At 44.0% G+C, this 15,418-nt stretch overlaps 1 protein-coding gene across 1 annotated transcript in view; it reads left to right on the forward strand.

Moving 5' to 3' along the window:
* Window positions 1-366: 366 nt before the first annotated feature.
* FGF14 (fibroblast growth factor 14) overlaps window positions 367-15,418 on the forward strand; it is a 315,754-nt gene continuing 300,702 nt past the window's right edge. Inside the window, exon 1 of the mRNA XM_082218866.1 lies at window positions 367-431. Coding sequence (XP_082074992.1) covers window positions 380-431 — 52 coding nt within the window. The 5' untranslated portion in view covers window positions 367-379. The remainder of the gene's footprint in view (window positions 432-15,418) is intronic.

The raw sequence follows: 15,418 nt of genomic DNA on the forward strand, positions 1-15,418 counted from the left end.
AGCGTCGTTCTGGAGGAGGGAGATAACCGTTCACCCTGGCTGAAAAACGCATCCATTGAGAAGTCTGAAAGAAATTAACCACGTGAGGGGGAAAGGGGGGGAGAAAGAAAGGAAAAGAAGGGGATTAAAAAAACCCAACACCCTGGGAGATCAGGATTTAATCTTTTTTCCTCTTTTTTGTTTTTGTTTTGTTTTTGTTTTTTTGTTGTGGTGGCCAATGATAAAAACTGGTGCCCCTCTGGAGGAGACCCTGATCTCAATTTTTATTATTATGCAACAACCACAAGGATCTCCTCTTTCTCAGGGTGTATAAGCGCAGGATTGCTTTTCGCCCAAATCAATGTGGTTTCTTTGGAACATTTTCAGCAAAGGATCGCATATGCTGCAGTGTCTTTGTGGCAAGAGTCTTAAGAAGAACAAGAACCCAACTGGTAAGCAAGACACTGCATCACAGTGTGTGTGTGTGTGTGTGTGTGTGTGTGTGTGTGTCAGTCAGTCCCCCCCCCACCTTTGTGTTACTCTCGTCTGTTGCTCCCCATAGCGCCAGGTCTGCAGTCCTGTCGAGGGGAGAAAGGGGGAAATAGGAAAGCAGGCCGGTGCAGACTTGCGTGCAGCGCGGTGTACAAATAAGCCAGGCTCTGTTTGCAGGAAATTCGCCAAAATCTGCTTTGGATGAATTGTTTCCAACGGGGAAGAGAGAGGGTGGGAGGGTGGGTGGGTGGGTGTGGGGAGAGAAAACTTAGATCTTTGTTGACATTTTTTAACCGGAAGATGGAATTGTAGCAGTGTCTCATAACCCCCATTTCTTTCCTGGTCTCCTCGCTCCCCGCAACAGTTTCCAGCAGAGGTCTCAGGGCCTTGCGCGACTGGTGGGTGTACCTGAGGGCGCCGTTCCTGAGACTTTCGGTTCAACTTGCAAGCGTGGCTCGTGCTTCTAAAGTGGACAGGGGGGGGGGGGGAGAAGAGAAACCCTTGCAAAACCCAGCTCTTTGTGTTTATTCGCCAGATCTTCGTCAGCTGCCCTTCCCCATCCCCGCATTCCCCCTAGCCTGCAACCTGGTGGCAGAGAGAAAAGAGAGGAACACTTTCAGGGAGTTTGTGCCTGGAAGGGAACTAAGAGAAAGTCCACCTGTCCAACAGTAGCCTAGGCAGAGAGGTGTGTGTGTGTGTGTGTGTGTGTGTGTGTGCAGTGGAGAGTCTCTGAGCAGGACTTTGGAAGCAGAAGCCAAAGGCCCCACTCAGAAGGAGGAGAAGGAGCCCCCCCTCTGTCTCCATACGCAGCAGCAAGGCTGACTTGCCACATGTGGAAGGAAGTCATGCAATGCACATTGCCTCCTTAACCCATGAAGCCCAGGATCTAAAAAAGAAACATGACCTAGCTTTTTGCGCGCCTGTCTAGGTTCACTTTTTTGCGCCTTGTTGATCAGCCCAGCCTGTCTGCTTGTCAGCTTCCAACCCCAGCAAGCTCCAACCGGGAAACTTGCAGGACGTTACATAAGAAAATGCAAATTGCAGGTGCTTAGGGCAGCCCCACAACCCCACCGCCTCCTCCAAGCCTCTCCACCCCCCCTTAATTCCCTTTCCCTCGTGTCAACGGGGAAGGACAGCGCTGGCAAATGGAGAGAGTTTGGGGAGAGAGGGAGGGAGGCTGGGAGAAGGAGAGTCTTCCCAAGGAAGCGGCGCCACAGCCAGACAGACCCCCTCCTCCTCACCGTCCACACACACACACGCAGGCTCAAGCCTGTCGAGTTGGATAGTTGGGATCACCTGTGTGGTCTTGGGCGGGGATCTGCCGTCCCTAGCAGTGCCTGTGGAGGTTTGTGGGGAGCCTAGAAAGGAGCCAGGGGTGTGGGGTGGAAAGACTCGTGTAGTGTGTGTATGTGTTTTTGGTGTTGCCTGCCCTGCAGTGGCAGTTTCTAAGCAGGAGGCTCTTGACGCTGGTACTGCAGTGTAGTAGATCATAAGCATCCGCTGACACACCAACAAGCTGCAGCAGGGTTGGCAGCTGGTGCTTGGGGGGCAGCCTTTTCCTTCCTCCCTGGCTTCAGACTTCCAATGCATCCCGAGAGAGGGAGACGTTTTGCTCCCTTCGTGTGTGTGTGTTGGCTCCGTCCGCTTCCCCGCTGCAGCAAACAGAAGCAGCTCCTTCCCAGAATACCAAAGAAGGCTGGATGCCCCAGCAGCCCCTTCAGCTCTCCGGGGTGGGGGGTGGGGATGGGAAAGAGCGAGCGATCGAGCTCGGTCTTCCCTTCTGCACAGGACGAGGCGAGGGTTGGTAGTGGGCTGGGTGGTGGTGGGTTTAGCTTGGCGCTGATCCTTCCTCCTGGAAGGCAACCTTTTGCTCCCCACTTGCAGGCACTGCGGTGTGGGGGGACAGCACGCTTGGGCCATGGCAACTTTGTGCAAACGGACGAAGGAAGACGGTGCATTCTTCTCCAGTTTATGTATAAGCAAACAACACATCAAAGCACTCCCGCATAAAGCACTTGCCTCCTTGACCAGCTGAACGCAGATAGGGTGAGGAGGATGCCGTGAGGCTGGACTCAAGACAGTCGGAGAAACTGACCTAAATAATAAAGCCCCTTTTTGCCCCCTGATTTCCTTTTAAATAACAAAGATGTTGCATCTCTGCAACAACAAAAGAGGGGTAAGGAATAGAAGGTCCCCTTCCCCAACCCCTTGCAAGCAAGAGAAATGAACAGCCTAGGATAACCAGAAGTGAACACAGGAATGTTTTAGACCCCTTTAGATCCCTTCAGGCACAAGCGAGAGAGAGGTTGCTTCTCAGGATAGTTGTCCAGTTTACTTTATGATGACTTCTTCCAAGGAGGATGCTATGCTGAGCTTCTTTCTAGATGTTTCAGAGATGGTGGAGCTTTTTGAGATGCCTAGGTACCCCAATGTTGCAGATTCCCTTTCACGGGGTCCAGCCGGAATGAATAAGAATAGATAAGAAACATTATTAGAGGCCTTTGGAAATGTACAGGATAAGCATAACTCTCCTAGGTGATCTCTGTTCTTACTCACCACCCCACTCCACATTATCCTTAGTCTTTTTCTTTCTTTTTAAAAAAGTGATTTATAACATGCTGTTGCTGTTTTTCCTAAATCGGAGAGAAATGAAATTCTGGTCCTGGTGCGGTGACGCACAAATTAGTGCAAAATGCAAATATTCTATAGCAAGACATGTACAGTACAGCAGTTTTGATTAGGATGGAGGCTGCCTAGTTAAGTGTGAATAAAAAGCTCAGATGCTTCGTGTTATCTTTTAGTTTCAGCATCACTCTGTTAGCAATGCAGCAACTGGATGTGGATTTTGTTATATGTATACTTTTCTTTCTGAAAGTTGTTGAGCTTCTTTCTCTCTCTCTCATACACACCAGTGCACATACTCCTACAGCTTTCTGTTGTGGTAATAATGGTTCCCCTCTCCTGGTTTCCGCTCCCTGTTTCTGCCTTAGCTAAAGCCTTTAATATATGCCGCAAGTAGTCTGTGGTCCTGAGGTATGCGTCTGCTGTGAAATTAATTGATCAATTAATGTGAAATATAGGCAAACCCCTCTAAACTGTAAAACAGCCCTGAGGAATAGTCTTGAATATGATCGATCGTCTTCTGTTTGTTATGACTCAGAGGAGGATAAATAGGTTATGATTTTAAGGTGGGAAAGACTTGGCAATGCGTGTGGTGGCTGCATGAATAGATTTCTTTGACAGTGGTTGATGTACTGTAGCAGGTCAATGACTGGTCCATGTTCTAAAGTTTGTCTGAGGCAGCATTTGCATATGATGCTACGATTCTTGAGGAAAAAACAAGCTATGCACAAAATATAGCGCCTGACCTTTAAGAACAAATATTGGAGTGTTTACACAGCCATGAAAGAAACTGTGTTGGTGATGGCTAAATCATGCTTTGAATTAAGTACCAAGTAACATATTTCGCTCAGTTTTTCCTTTGTTGCATTATGGCATATTAGTTGTAATGATGAGTGATGAATGACTAAAATGCTTTCCTGCTTTAGCAAAAATAAGACTGTGCAAATCCTAAGAAGATTTACTAGATAAAAAGTTTCACTGAACTCAGTGGGGCTTACGTCTGAGTAACTTGCTGTGCAAACCTCACCACAGCGTGAAGCCAAAACAAAAGGACCTGCCATTTAAACATTGCAAGATGCTTTAATTTTTAGAGACATTAGGATGTTAACCACTAGTCATCATGATTGGGTTTGTTAATGGGTAAACTGAAAGAAAATTGGGATAGAGAGTTATTGTTGCATCCAGGAGTAAGAACCTACAAATAAACTTAATTCATACTTTACTATTGTTGCATTGTCCTAGTTTTGGGTATTCAACATACTTCATTCACATAGTGCAAGTGTTCTTTTGTTACATGAAACGTTTAATTTCATGATTAGAGTCAAGCAGTTTCATAGCTTCTAAGCCTGTGGTGGATCATGCAAAATGTATCAACTTGTGTTTGATTGCCTAGGAAAATGAATAGTCTGTGGTATCAGCTGGAATTTTCATCACCTTCTGAATAAAATTCTTAATATTCAGTTTCACATATGATGAAAATGAGTTTGAAAAGCAAACAGAATGTCTGTGCTTGGAGTTTCTCTTAACACTGATGTGTCTGAGTTGTTCAAAAGCCATTTGTATGTGAACATTTAGCCAACTTTTTCCAAATAACAATGTCTTCTTTTCCTTCCCTCTATTTTTCCTTCATCTGCCTTGCTTGCTTCTTGGGATTCCTATCACTGAATGGCATGAGAAACATTTCAGAATGACTGACATAATGAAGCAATTTAATTTAAGAAGTCAAGAGAATATACTTTTAGAAATGTGGTGGTTAAATATATTTTGACTTTCATATGTGGGTCCTGGGAAAGGAGGCATATTGGTCCTTAACTTTTACTTATTTGTTTTCAAGGGGAAATATTTTGTGACTTGCTTGGTTTTCTTTAATATTTAAAGTGAGCAAAATAAGTCAAAGTTTCAAAGTCTGTATATTTTGTTATTATTAAGCTTGTTTTGCCTTGCACCACCACTCTAGTGCCTTGTTTAGTCATCCTCAGCTTTTACAAGTTCTGGGAAGAGAGGGCAGATCAGAGTAGACCCTAGACACCTTGCCTTTTCAAGGGGCAGTACTGCCCCATTCAGAAGGCCTCTCCCAGTACCACAGTGCTTGTTGAAACACAACTTTCTGATCACATGTGGGTAGCTGTGAACAAATCAAGTGAAGCACCTCAGTATCCTCAGTGGCAATGCAATGTGCACCTCTAAGATTGGTTCACTGTTGCATTGGGATCTCTGAACATTTTGCCATCCCAAGTGACTTGCTCCATGTGATGCTGTTTTTACTCTAATATATAAGTGAATCTGTTATGTACTGAGTTGAATAGGATCCAAAAGGCAGCAGTCTGATTGGTCCTAGAACAATAGGATTCAGAATGCAGCAGTCTGATTGGTCCACAGGAGCCACCCAATCCAGCTCCAGGTGGAAGTCATTCTGCAACCTGATTGGCCTACAGGTGAATTCCGGAAATAGCCAATCATGCGGGGCCCATTGTGTAAATAATGTATATAAAGCAGACATTCTGGGGAAACTTCCATTCCTCCTCACCACTATGAGCTGAATAAAGAGCATGAAATCCTCTCTCGACTCTGAGTATATCTTAGAATCTATATGTACTGCATGAAGTTCTAAGTGAGTGGGAAAGCAGGAATTGCATACCTGCCATTACCAAACTCAAGAATGTTCAGCTGATGACCTGGAGGCAGCACTCACTGGGCCTTCTTGTCCATCCTTTTGTCCCACCCCCAATATTATTAGGAGCATGATTAGCATTTGAGACATTTTGAAATCCTTGTCTCATCGTCACCACTTTGCAAATGGGAAGTGAAGCTGACAGACAAGGGAATTTTTAGATGTTACTTGAGGACTAAATGAGCGTGTGTGCATGTGGTTGGTTGGTGTTGTTTTTTTGAGGTGTGTGTGTGGCATTGCAGTGGCAGGTTCCTTGACCTATGTGTGTTCATTAGGACGTGTATAGGAAGGCTCACATATAAAATTGTACAGGCAAGGGCTCTGTACAAATGCATAGAGGAGGGGAGGCCAGGAGCATGCTGCTGCCTCCCACCCCGGGCATTCATTTAGACCTCAAATAATATACAAAATTGGGGGTGGGGGGGCTTTGCAAAGGCCACTGAGTGGATTCACAGTATAGCACAGATTTGGATCCAGGTCCAAATTCAACACTATTCATTCACATATGATCAATGTGGATTTTGCTGCACTGACTATAAACACATTTAACATCCTGGAAGCTTAGGCTCAAAGGACCCAATACATTAAAAGAATATTTGCAGGTATGTCCATTTTGTGTGCATTTAAAATAACTGCTGTAGGGGGTACTGACCTGGGCCTGTGTCATGGGTGGAGGGAGATTAACTCTTTCTTCCCTGTGCTTGAGCTTCCTTTCTTGGGAAACCTCTTAAGAGTTGCTTTCCTCCTGGGACAAATATTGTGCATGGACGTGCTAGGTTTGTGTGGGGAAAGGATTGACCCCATTGCACCTGCACCACGTTCCAAATCTGGGTTAGGTCCCATACAGTAATTTTGTATTGTATTTTTAAACTATGAAGATGCATTCAATGTATCATGGAGTTTGGAATTCACTTCTGTACTCAATTTTGGGTTCTAGCCAACTGGTTGGGAATTACTGATACATAGCATTTTATGCTGGTTTAAGCAATAATATGGCATAGGGTAAATAATGGAAGGGTTATGAGTTAGTTTGGCCAACTGGCAATGAGACAATGTTCCGTTCCCTGATTCTTAGTTCAGTTCTAGTTCAAGAGTATTGGCATCCATAAATGGTTACTCCAGCCAGTTAAGGAGGAACAACTGTGTGTATGCTTATAAAGTGGGACACTGTCAGGAACAGAAATGTGGAGTTGATTTGATTGTCTTTCCAAATGATCAGGCACCTCCGTTTCAAAACATTCATCATCACTGTCCTCTTGTGCTAGCCCTGTTTTTGCATCTTGATAAGAAAGGTGACTTCAACTAGCCTCCTGCTACTCCAAGATTAAAGAGACCTCAGGTGAAAGGCAGGTAAAGGTATGGCTACCATCACTTTGAAGTCTATTTACAAGCAGTTTGTTTTGAAATAACTCATGGACTTCAAAGACGCCTTCCAAGTTGTCATGACGTCACGTAATTGACATTGGGGCAGAGCTGCCCATTTGTTAAAGTTGGCCAACAGGGGCAGGAGGAAGGGTTTGGCGTGCTAGTCAGATTCAGCTCCCCACCCCCAAATGCAAAGAGTAAACTTGCTTCTAAAGTACTCTCTCATCTGGCAATAAAGGTAAAGGTAAAGGGACCCCTGACCATTAGGTCGAGTCATGACCGACTCTGGGATTGCGGCGCTCATCTCGCTTTATTGGCCGAGGGAGCCGGCGTACAACTTCCGGGTCATGTGGCCAGCATGACTAAGCCACTTCTGGCGAACCAGAGCAGCGCACGGAAACACCGTTTACCTTCCCGCCAGAGCAGTACCTATTTATCTACTTGCACTTTGACGTGCTTTCGAACTGCTAGGTTGGCAGGAGCAGGGACCGAGCAACGGGAGCTCACCCCATCGCGGGGATTTGAACCGCCGACCTTCTGATCAGCAAGCCCTAGGCTCTGTGGTTTAACCCACAGCGCCACCCACGTCCCCATCTGGCAATAGAATCATGGAATTGTAGAGGGCAATCTAGTCCAACTCCCTTCAATGCAGGAATCTTTTGCCCAAGGTGGGGGGCTAGAACCCAGAACCCTGAGATTAATTTTGGCAGAGAAAAGAAAGAAAGATCTGTAACATATTTTTTCCTGTAATTGGGAATTCCCAATTGCTTTAGCTCCTTTTTTGCTAAGGGTCATATTATTATGAGACTCCACTCTGTGCCAAGGCAATGTCATGGTCATGGACATGGCAGTGTCATGATATTAAACGGTGCATGGGTGATAAGAATGAAAGAGTGTAGGGAAGCCAATGTAGGACAGTAGTTGGGGGCCGAGCTGCCATGCTGGCAGTAGCCATAATTATCAGATGTGGCACACAGTGCCACGAACAGCTGCTGCTCTTGAGCTGACTAAAGGGTGGAATGCAGAAATGGCAGGAAGAAAGTCTAGGGATGACTATCCTTGTGTATCATCCTACAGGGATTTGAGGCCAGCTGCATTGACATAAAACTTGGTGCCAGATGTATTGCAGTAAGCTTTTAGAATGGGATTGAAACTGACAGGAATCGTAGGAGAATGGAGGACTGAATCCACCTCTTAACTCACAAACACATGCTGCTGTTGCCGGACTCTACATGGCATTGGAAAGAATGCATGCATATAGATCTTGGTCTAAAAGCATTTCACTTTAATTTGAGGTATTTATAGCCTACCTTTCACAATAGCCTCAAGGCGGTTTGATAAAACATGAACAGTACAGCATAAAAGAAACATGATTAAACAGCAGGTAAAAACAACCACAAGCACATTAGTGTTTTGTTTTATTAAAAAAACACAACCAGGATAAAATAGTAGTCACTCCATTTATAAGGGGCAAATATTGTAAGACACCATTAAAGGATCTAGACACCAAGACAAACTTTATCTGGTACCTAAATAATAGTAAAAGAAAGTACTAGGCATACAGTTTTAGGGAGAGAAAACCATAATTTGGGTGCCATCGCAGGAAAGGCCCTCTCTGCAGTTGGGGGGCAGCTGGCTGACCTCTGAAGGCAGGCAATTGGGGGAAGATGCATTGAATTAAACTCAATTCAAATTTGTATTTGTATTCTGCCTTTCTACAGTACTGTAGAAATTAATAGACTTAAGTTAGTCATGTTTGTTAACTTCAGTGGGTCTACTCTGAGTAGGATTAATATTTGTTGCGACCCAAAAATCAACAAAATATCAGCAATACATCAAAAGCAATCATACCCACTCAACTTACAATAAATCAGTTACAAACCACCAAATGTATGAACAACCGAGGGGGAAAAAATACACAAAATGCTACAGTGCTCCCAGGCATAAAGAAGACAATGTTCTGAAGTGGAAAATTACTATTTTTTCATCCCTTTTTGGCAGCTTCCACCCACGGGCCCCAGCCCTTCACTTGGAGAAGGGACTCTGAGAGAGATCTTAATTGGAGGGCAAGTTCATGTGGGAGAATACAACCCTTCAGGCTCTGCGTTGTCTTTCTCTACTGTGGAGGTTAAGTCAGGTTTTTTCAAATCCTTACTAGTATTGCTTAGCCCTGGCAGTGTATGATTGGAGAGACCATAGCTCAATGCGTGTAGAAGGTCCCAGGATCAAGCCTGTCATTGATGGGGAAGACCTGTGATGGAGACTCGCACACAGAATTACAACTCTCAGAGTTCCTTGTGAAGATGGATTGACAGTTAAACCATGTTGAGAACTGCAGCTCTGTGCAGGGGGAATAGGGGTCTCGTAACAAATCTCAGCACCCATAACAAACTACAGTTCCCAATATTCTTGGAGGGAAGCCCTCCAACATTTCTCTGATGAAAATAGGGATGTCCTAGTCAACAACAACAACACCCATCCCATCTGACTGGGTTGCCCCAGCCACTTTGGGCGACTTCCAATATATATAAAAACATAATAAAACATTAAACATTAAAAACCTTCCCTATACAGGGCTGCCTTCAGACGTCTTCTAAAGGTTGTATAGTTACTTATCTCATTGGCTTGTGTGTGTGTGTGTGTGTGTCTCATAACTCCATAGTCTCCAACATTTCTCCAGTGAAAATAGGGATGTCCTAAGGAAAAGTGGGACATTGCAGGATCAAATCAGAAACTGAGATGGCTTCTGTAAAACTGGGACTGTCCCTGGAAAATAGGGAAACTTGGAGGGTCTGTAACTGTTTAAAGTGCAATAATACTGCTTCAAATGTACAGTGCAGATGAGAACTGTTTGTCCATTTAGTCCAATATTATCTACACTGACTGAAATAGATGATTCTTATAGATAAAATAAAATAGATAAGATAAAATAGACAAGATTTAAAACAGCCTTATCTATTTTAAGGAGATGCCCTGTGTACCTTCTGAATCTTACCTTTAAAATTAGCAGAGAAGAGAATGTTGCTGCAGGTATGGCCAACGCATCACTATGTTGCAAAAAGCTTCTCCTGGGATAATTCTGACTTCTGTTCAGTCCTTAAAGGTACAGGAATTTAACCTCCAGGGTCTGGGTCTGGTGAATAAGGCAAAATGAATCTCCATCAAAGCCAAAAGGGGTCATACGCAAGTAAGTCAAATATATTGTTGGTCACCAGGCATTTTTACCATTGTTTTAAATTTTGTAATGTTTTAATTAAATATTAATGATTCTAGACTACGCCCCTGAATTCCTTCAGGGGGAAGAGTGGATAATAAATAAATACTATTTTTGAAGCAGCGTCCGTAAAGGCCACAGAATTATGTATGGTAAGATGTTAATACATATGCATTGCATGCCTATCTATAATGAAGTTAATAGATGCCTGGTGTTGGCATGCTCTTCACGGCACTCAAATGAACAACGACCTGTTTACTTGGATCTCACCTACTAAAACACTTGCCCACCATGGAATATATTTTCTGAATTTACACAAATTAAATTTCCTCCCCTGATCTAATTAAAGCTTGCGTTGCCCTTCTTAATGGGTGAAATTATTTCATGCTCATGATTCTTTCTGTTTGAGCCATAGATCTGCATCCATCTCGGTGCTAGTTGGTTTTAGTACTTACAGTGGCAATCCTATACATATTTCCCTGGTTTTAAGCCCCACTCAGCGTAGTGGGGCTCACTCTGAGTAGCTGTGAATAGGGATTGCTCTATAAGAGAATGATTGTTTCCTGAGGGACAAACGTAATACACATATTTGCCTGTTATGTTTATTTAATAGATTTATTTGCCAACCTTCTCAGGTCAGCTCAGAACAACAACTATAGACCATAAGAATAAATATGACAGTACAAAATTAAAACTTAGGTCTCTGTTTTTAATTTGTTTTTATTTTAAAAAATCATCTTTCTCTAGATGTCAAATTATGTTAGGAGAAGAGAATATGGACATTAGCACATTTATGCATTTTTACACAGAAGGAAGCCAAATAAGTTTAGCAGTGCTGACTCATGAGTAAGTGGTTCTCACAACACAGTCTTGTTCACTGGGGTTTGCTCCCAGGCAAGTGTGCATCTGGTTGGCCACTGTGAGAACAGAATGTTGGACTGGATGGGCCTCTGGCCTGATCCAACAGGGGGAGGCAGAAGCCACTATAAAGGGACACAAGGAACTGCCTTATGCCTGGATAGCTCAGTTGGTTAGAGCATGATGCTGATAATGCCAAGCTTGCAGGTTCAATCCCTGTATGGGATGGCTGCATATTCCTGCACTGCAGGGGGCCGGACTAGAAGATCCTCAAGCTCCCTTCCAACTCTACAATTCTATGATTCTATGACTCAGAACACTGCTCCAGGAATCTAGTTCATATTGTCAACTCTGGCAGGCAGCAACTCTGCAGAGTTTCAGGCAAGTGCCTCTCTGAGCCCTTCCTGGATATATTGGGAATGGAAGCTGGGACCTTCTGCTTGCATTGTACAAATGAGCCGCAGCCCTTCTCCAAATGTTTCTTCTCAAAAGCAGTTTGATTGTTTTTTAAAAAGTAGTGAAAGCCTTGCAAACTCACGTTGATAACATCTGCAGTGCAGCACTGTCATGGCCCCATTTCTTCACAACAAAGGCCTGATTCACACTTGATTTCTGTACACTTCACTGCTGTTCACTTGATGAATGATAGGTGAATGTGGGATGCCAAGTGACTCCATTGAAAAGCATTGTGTACAAGGTGATGCAAAGAGATAAAAAAGTGCCACCTATGACATTATTATTTTTGTGAAGGCTTACTCACCCATAGAAGTCATCCATGTATGAGCCAACCTGGATTTTTTTTTAAACACACACACACACACACACACACACACACACACACACACACACACACTTATGATGAAGCACACAACAGCCCTGTGCCACAAACCCACTTCTGATGGATCTTTGCTTTCTCAAGCAAATAACAGTTTCTGGGTGCAATGCAGACAGTTGTAGGCTAGGTATTGCATCTCTGAAAGAGTGCAGTCCTCTACTCAAAAGTAAGTCGTGCTAACTTCGGTGGGACTTACTCTCAGTTTAGTGGGCTTAGCATGGCAGCTTTCATGTGCAGTTCGGTATATTGGAGCACACCAATATGTGAAACAGAACTGAAACATGAAAACATCCTAACGTAAATGCGGCCACAGTTTCTTCAGTACAGTGGTACCTCAGGTTAAGTACTTAATTCATTCCGGAGGTCCGTTCTTAACCTGAAACTGTTCTTAACCTGAAGCACCACTTTAGCTGCGCCGCCGGAGCACGATTTCTGTTCTCATCCTGAAGCAAAGTTCTTAACCTGAAGCATTTCTGGGTTAGCGGAGTCTGTAACCTGAAGCGTATGTAACCTGAAGTGCATGTAACCCGAGGTACCACTGTATTTTAGTTAACCAACTTGCTGCACGATGCACAAAACCACCATATTGTTGGATTTTATGGGGTGCTGTGCTGAAATGAACAACAGTGATGTTGCAGCTACTTAAAAACAAATCTAAAAGGTACATGACCTGTTCTCATCCAACCCTGCTGTATTACTGGGGTGTCTGTGTGGAGCACCTCACTTCCCTACCCTGCTTTGGGGCAGGGAATTGCCTGACAAGTTTCTGTCAGGCAATTAGATCATTTTAAACTACAGACCTAACCAGTGCTTTTTCCCCAGGGGGTACTTCAAGGGTACGCAGTATCGGCACCTCTTTTTGTTGTTGTTGTTCTAAAGTGTGGCACTTACTGTAACAACTTCACGGGGAGTACCGGCACCTATTTTTCTAGGAAAAAAAGCACTGGACCTAACGGTTGCATTACTTCGCTTCAAAATATGGTAAGTCAGCCTTGCTGGTTTCGGAGGTGCTCCAGATCATTCTGCTGAATGTGGCCCTGGACTTCTGCCTCAACACTCTGCCCTGCAGAGATGGTTGCATTGACCTTTTCTGTGGTCCTCTGTGTGTTTATGGGATTGGGCATTTTGGCATTTGAAAGATAGCACCATTGTAGTGTTTGGCTAGGTCTACGTTTGGATTTTTGTGTGTGTGTGGTGTAGCATCTAGCTAACTTTTGCCATTGCATGCCTGGATAGCTCAGTTGGTTACAGCATGGTGCTGATAAAGCCAAGGTTGCAGGTTTGATCCCTGCACGGAACAGTTGCATATTCCTGCATTGCAGGGGATTGGACCAGATGATCCTTAGGGTCCCTTCCAACTCTATGATTCCATGTGCACAGTCTGTCATGGATGTCATTGTAAGTGTGATGTGGTGTGTCCTGCTTCTCCCTTGTGCGTATGGTACCTTGGGTTTAAAAATCTGTAAATCAGCCTGGTAATTTCAGATTGCAGCAAGCAAGGTAGCCAAAATGGTTTGATTGCCAGTGGCGTAGCGTGGGTTGTCAGCACCCAGGGCAAGGCAAGTAATTTGCGCCCCCTAACCCGTGGATTTGCGCCCCCTAACCCTAACCCCCAGATGTTGCGCCCGGTGCGGCCGGGCCCCCCTGTACCCCCCATGCTACGCCACTGTTGATTGCTAACATTGAGACTGGTGAGTGAAATTTAACAGATGTGTTATGAGATGTATCAGAAGTAGTGGAACTGTTGCTATTTATAGAGGAGAGTTAAGACCTTAAGGAAATAGTTGGCATGATATGTTTGTAAACAAAAAGGCATATATTAATGATGGATTAATAATCACATCTTCGTCAAGATTACAGCTATGGTCCAGCATGGTGCAGCATCTTGTAAATGTTGTGCACTTTAAAACTCCTTTAATGTCAATGGCTTTGTATCTCCTCTATGGGAACTCAACTTTGGCTGACTTGTGTTCATTATGTTAAAGTGGGAATTTTTTTAATTTTTTTTTGCAAAAAATGGAGTGTCCTGTACAGGCAACTCCCAATTTATGGGGGGTTGCTTTCCAAGGCACCGTGTGTTTAAATGGAATTGCATGTTTGGAACACCATTGAAAAAGCCTGCAAGCATCCTGTTCTGCCCTGCCGCATCCCTTTTTGTGTCATTTTCGGGGCACTTTTGGGTTGGTTTGACACAATGCACACATGTGAAAATGCACACATATCAGACACACATAAAACATTTGCTGCCTGTAATTTAATAGCTGATAACAATATTTGTAGAACTTTGGGAAATGCCCAAGGTAATTCCTCCCATTCTTTGGAAGAAGAAAAAGAGAAAGAAATTCTCTCAATGAAGCTTCTTCCAGCTGCTGTTACTGATGTTTAGGCCCAGATAATGGGAAATATCAGTGATTGTCCTTGAGACTTTTAAGCAGATGTTGAAACACATAACCACATGTTTGAAAAGTCCATCTTTCTCAGGATTATTAGGTGTTTCTTATATGGTCAAGAAGCACAACAGGTGTTCCCTCATTTCAGAGCATCTCTTTGCCTTGATAGTAGTAACATTATTTTGGTGGCGGGGAGGCAGAGTTCCTTATTTTTGAGAGATTAACAAGCCTGATTTAGTGCAGCTATTCAGCTCTGCATAGCTAGTCTTGGTATATATCATGCACCATATGCTTTTCTGTTTCCCTGGAATTATTGTTCTACCAACGCAAGTAGCAAGAGTGAACCCTTGCTATTTAGCGCAGAGAGAATCTGCTGTCACAAAGGTTGCAATCTGATTGTTAGATCACGCATACACACACAGGTGTGAGAGATGAGATAGCCTGAGTGTCGGAGGCGAATATAGAACGTGTGATGCCATGTCAAAGGGAAGCGTCTTTGTACAGGCTGCAGTACAACACAGAGGCCAGCATGCTTAAACCAATGGAAGGAAGTGGGTTTAGGTGCATCTAACTCTGTGATGGCTTCTAAAGAGCTGTCACATGGAGGGTGGAGCAAGCTTGTTTTCTCCTGCTCTCCATGGAGGCTAGGAAGCGAACCAGTGGATTCAAGTTACAAGAAAGGAGATTCTGACTAAGCATCAGAAACAACTTTCTGACACTAAGAGCTTGTTCGGCAGTGGAACAGACTCCCACAAGAGGTGGTGAACTCTCCTTCCTTGGAGAGTTTTTAAGCACCAATGGGATGGCCACCTGCCATGTCCAATCTAGTTGAGATCCCTGCATTGCAGGGGGTTTGACTAGATGACCCTGGAGTCTCTTCCAACTCTGATTCTACGACCAGCCTGCTTCTACTGATTATGTTGCTGGGTGGGATTGTGTAAAGCATCAAGCAGCATGTGGTGAGGATGAGTGATTTAAATTTCACCAGAGTT

This window comes from Podarcis vaucheri (genome assembly GCF_965113315.1).
Source record: "Podarcis vaucheri genome assembly, chromosome: 4".
Classification (NCBI taxonomy): Eukaryota; Metazoa; Chordata; class Lepidosauria; order Squamata; family Lacertidae; genus Podarcis; species Podarcis vaucheri.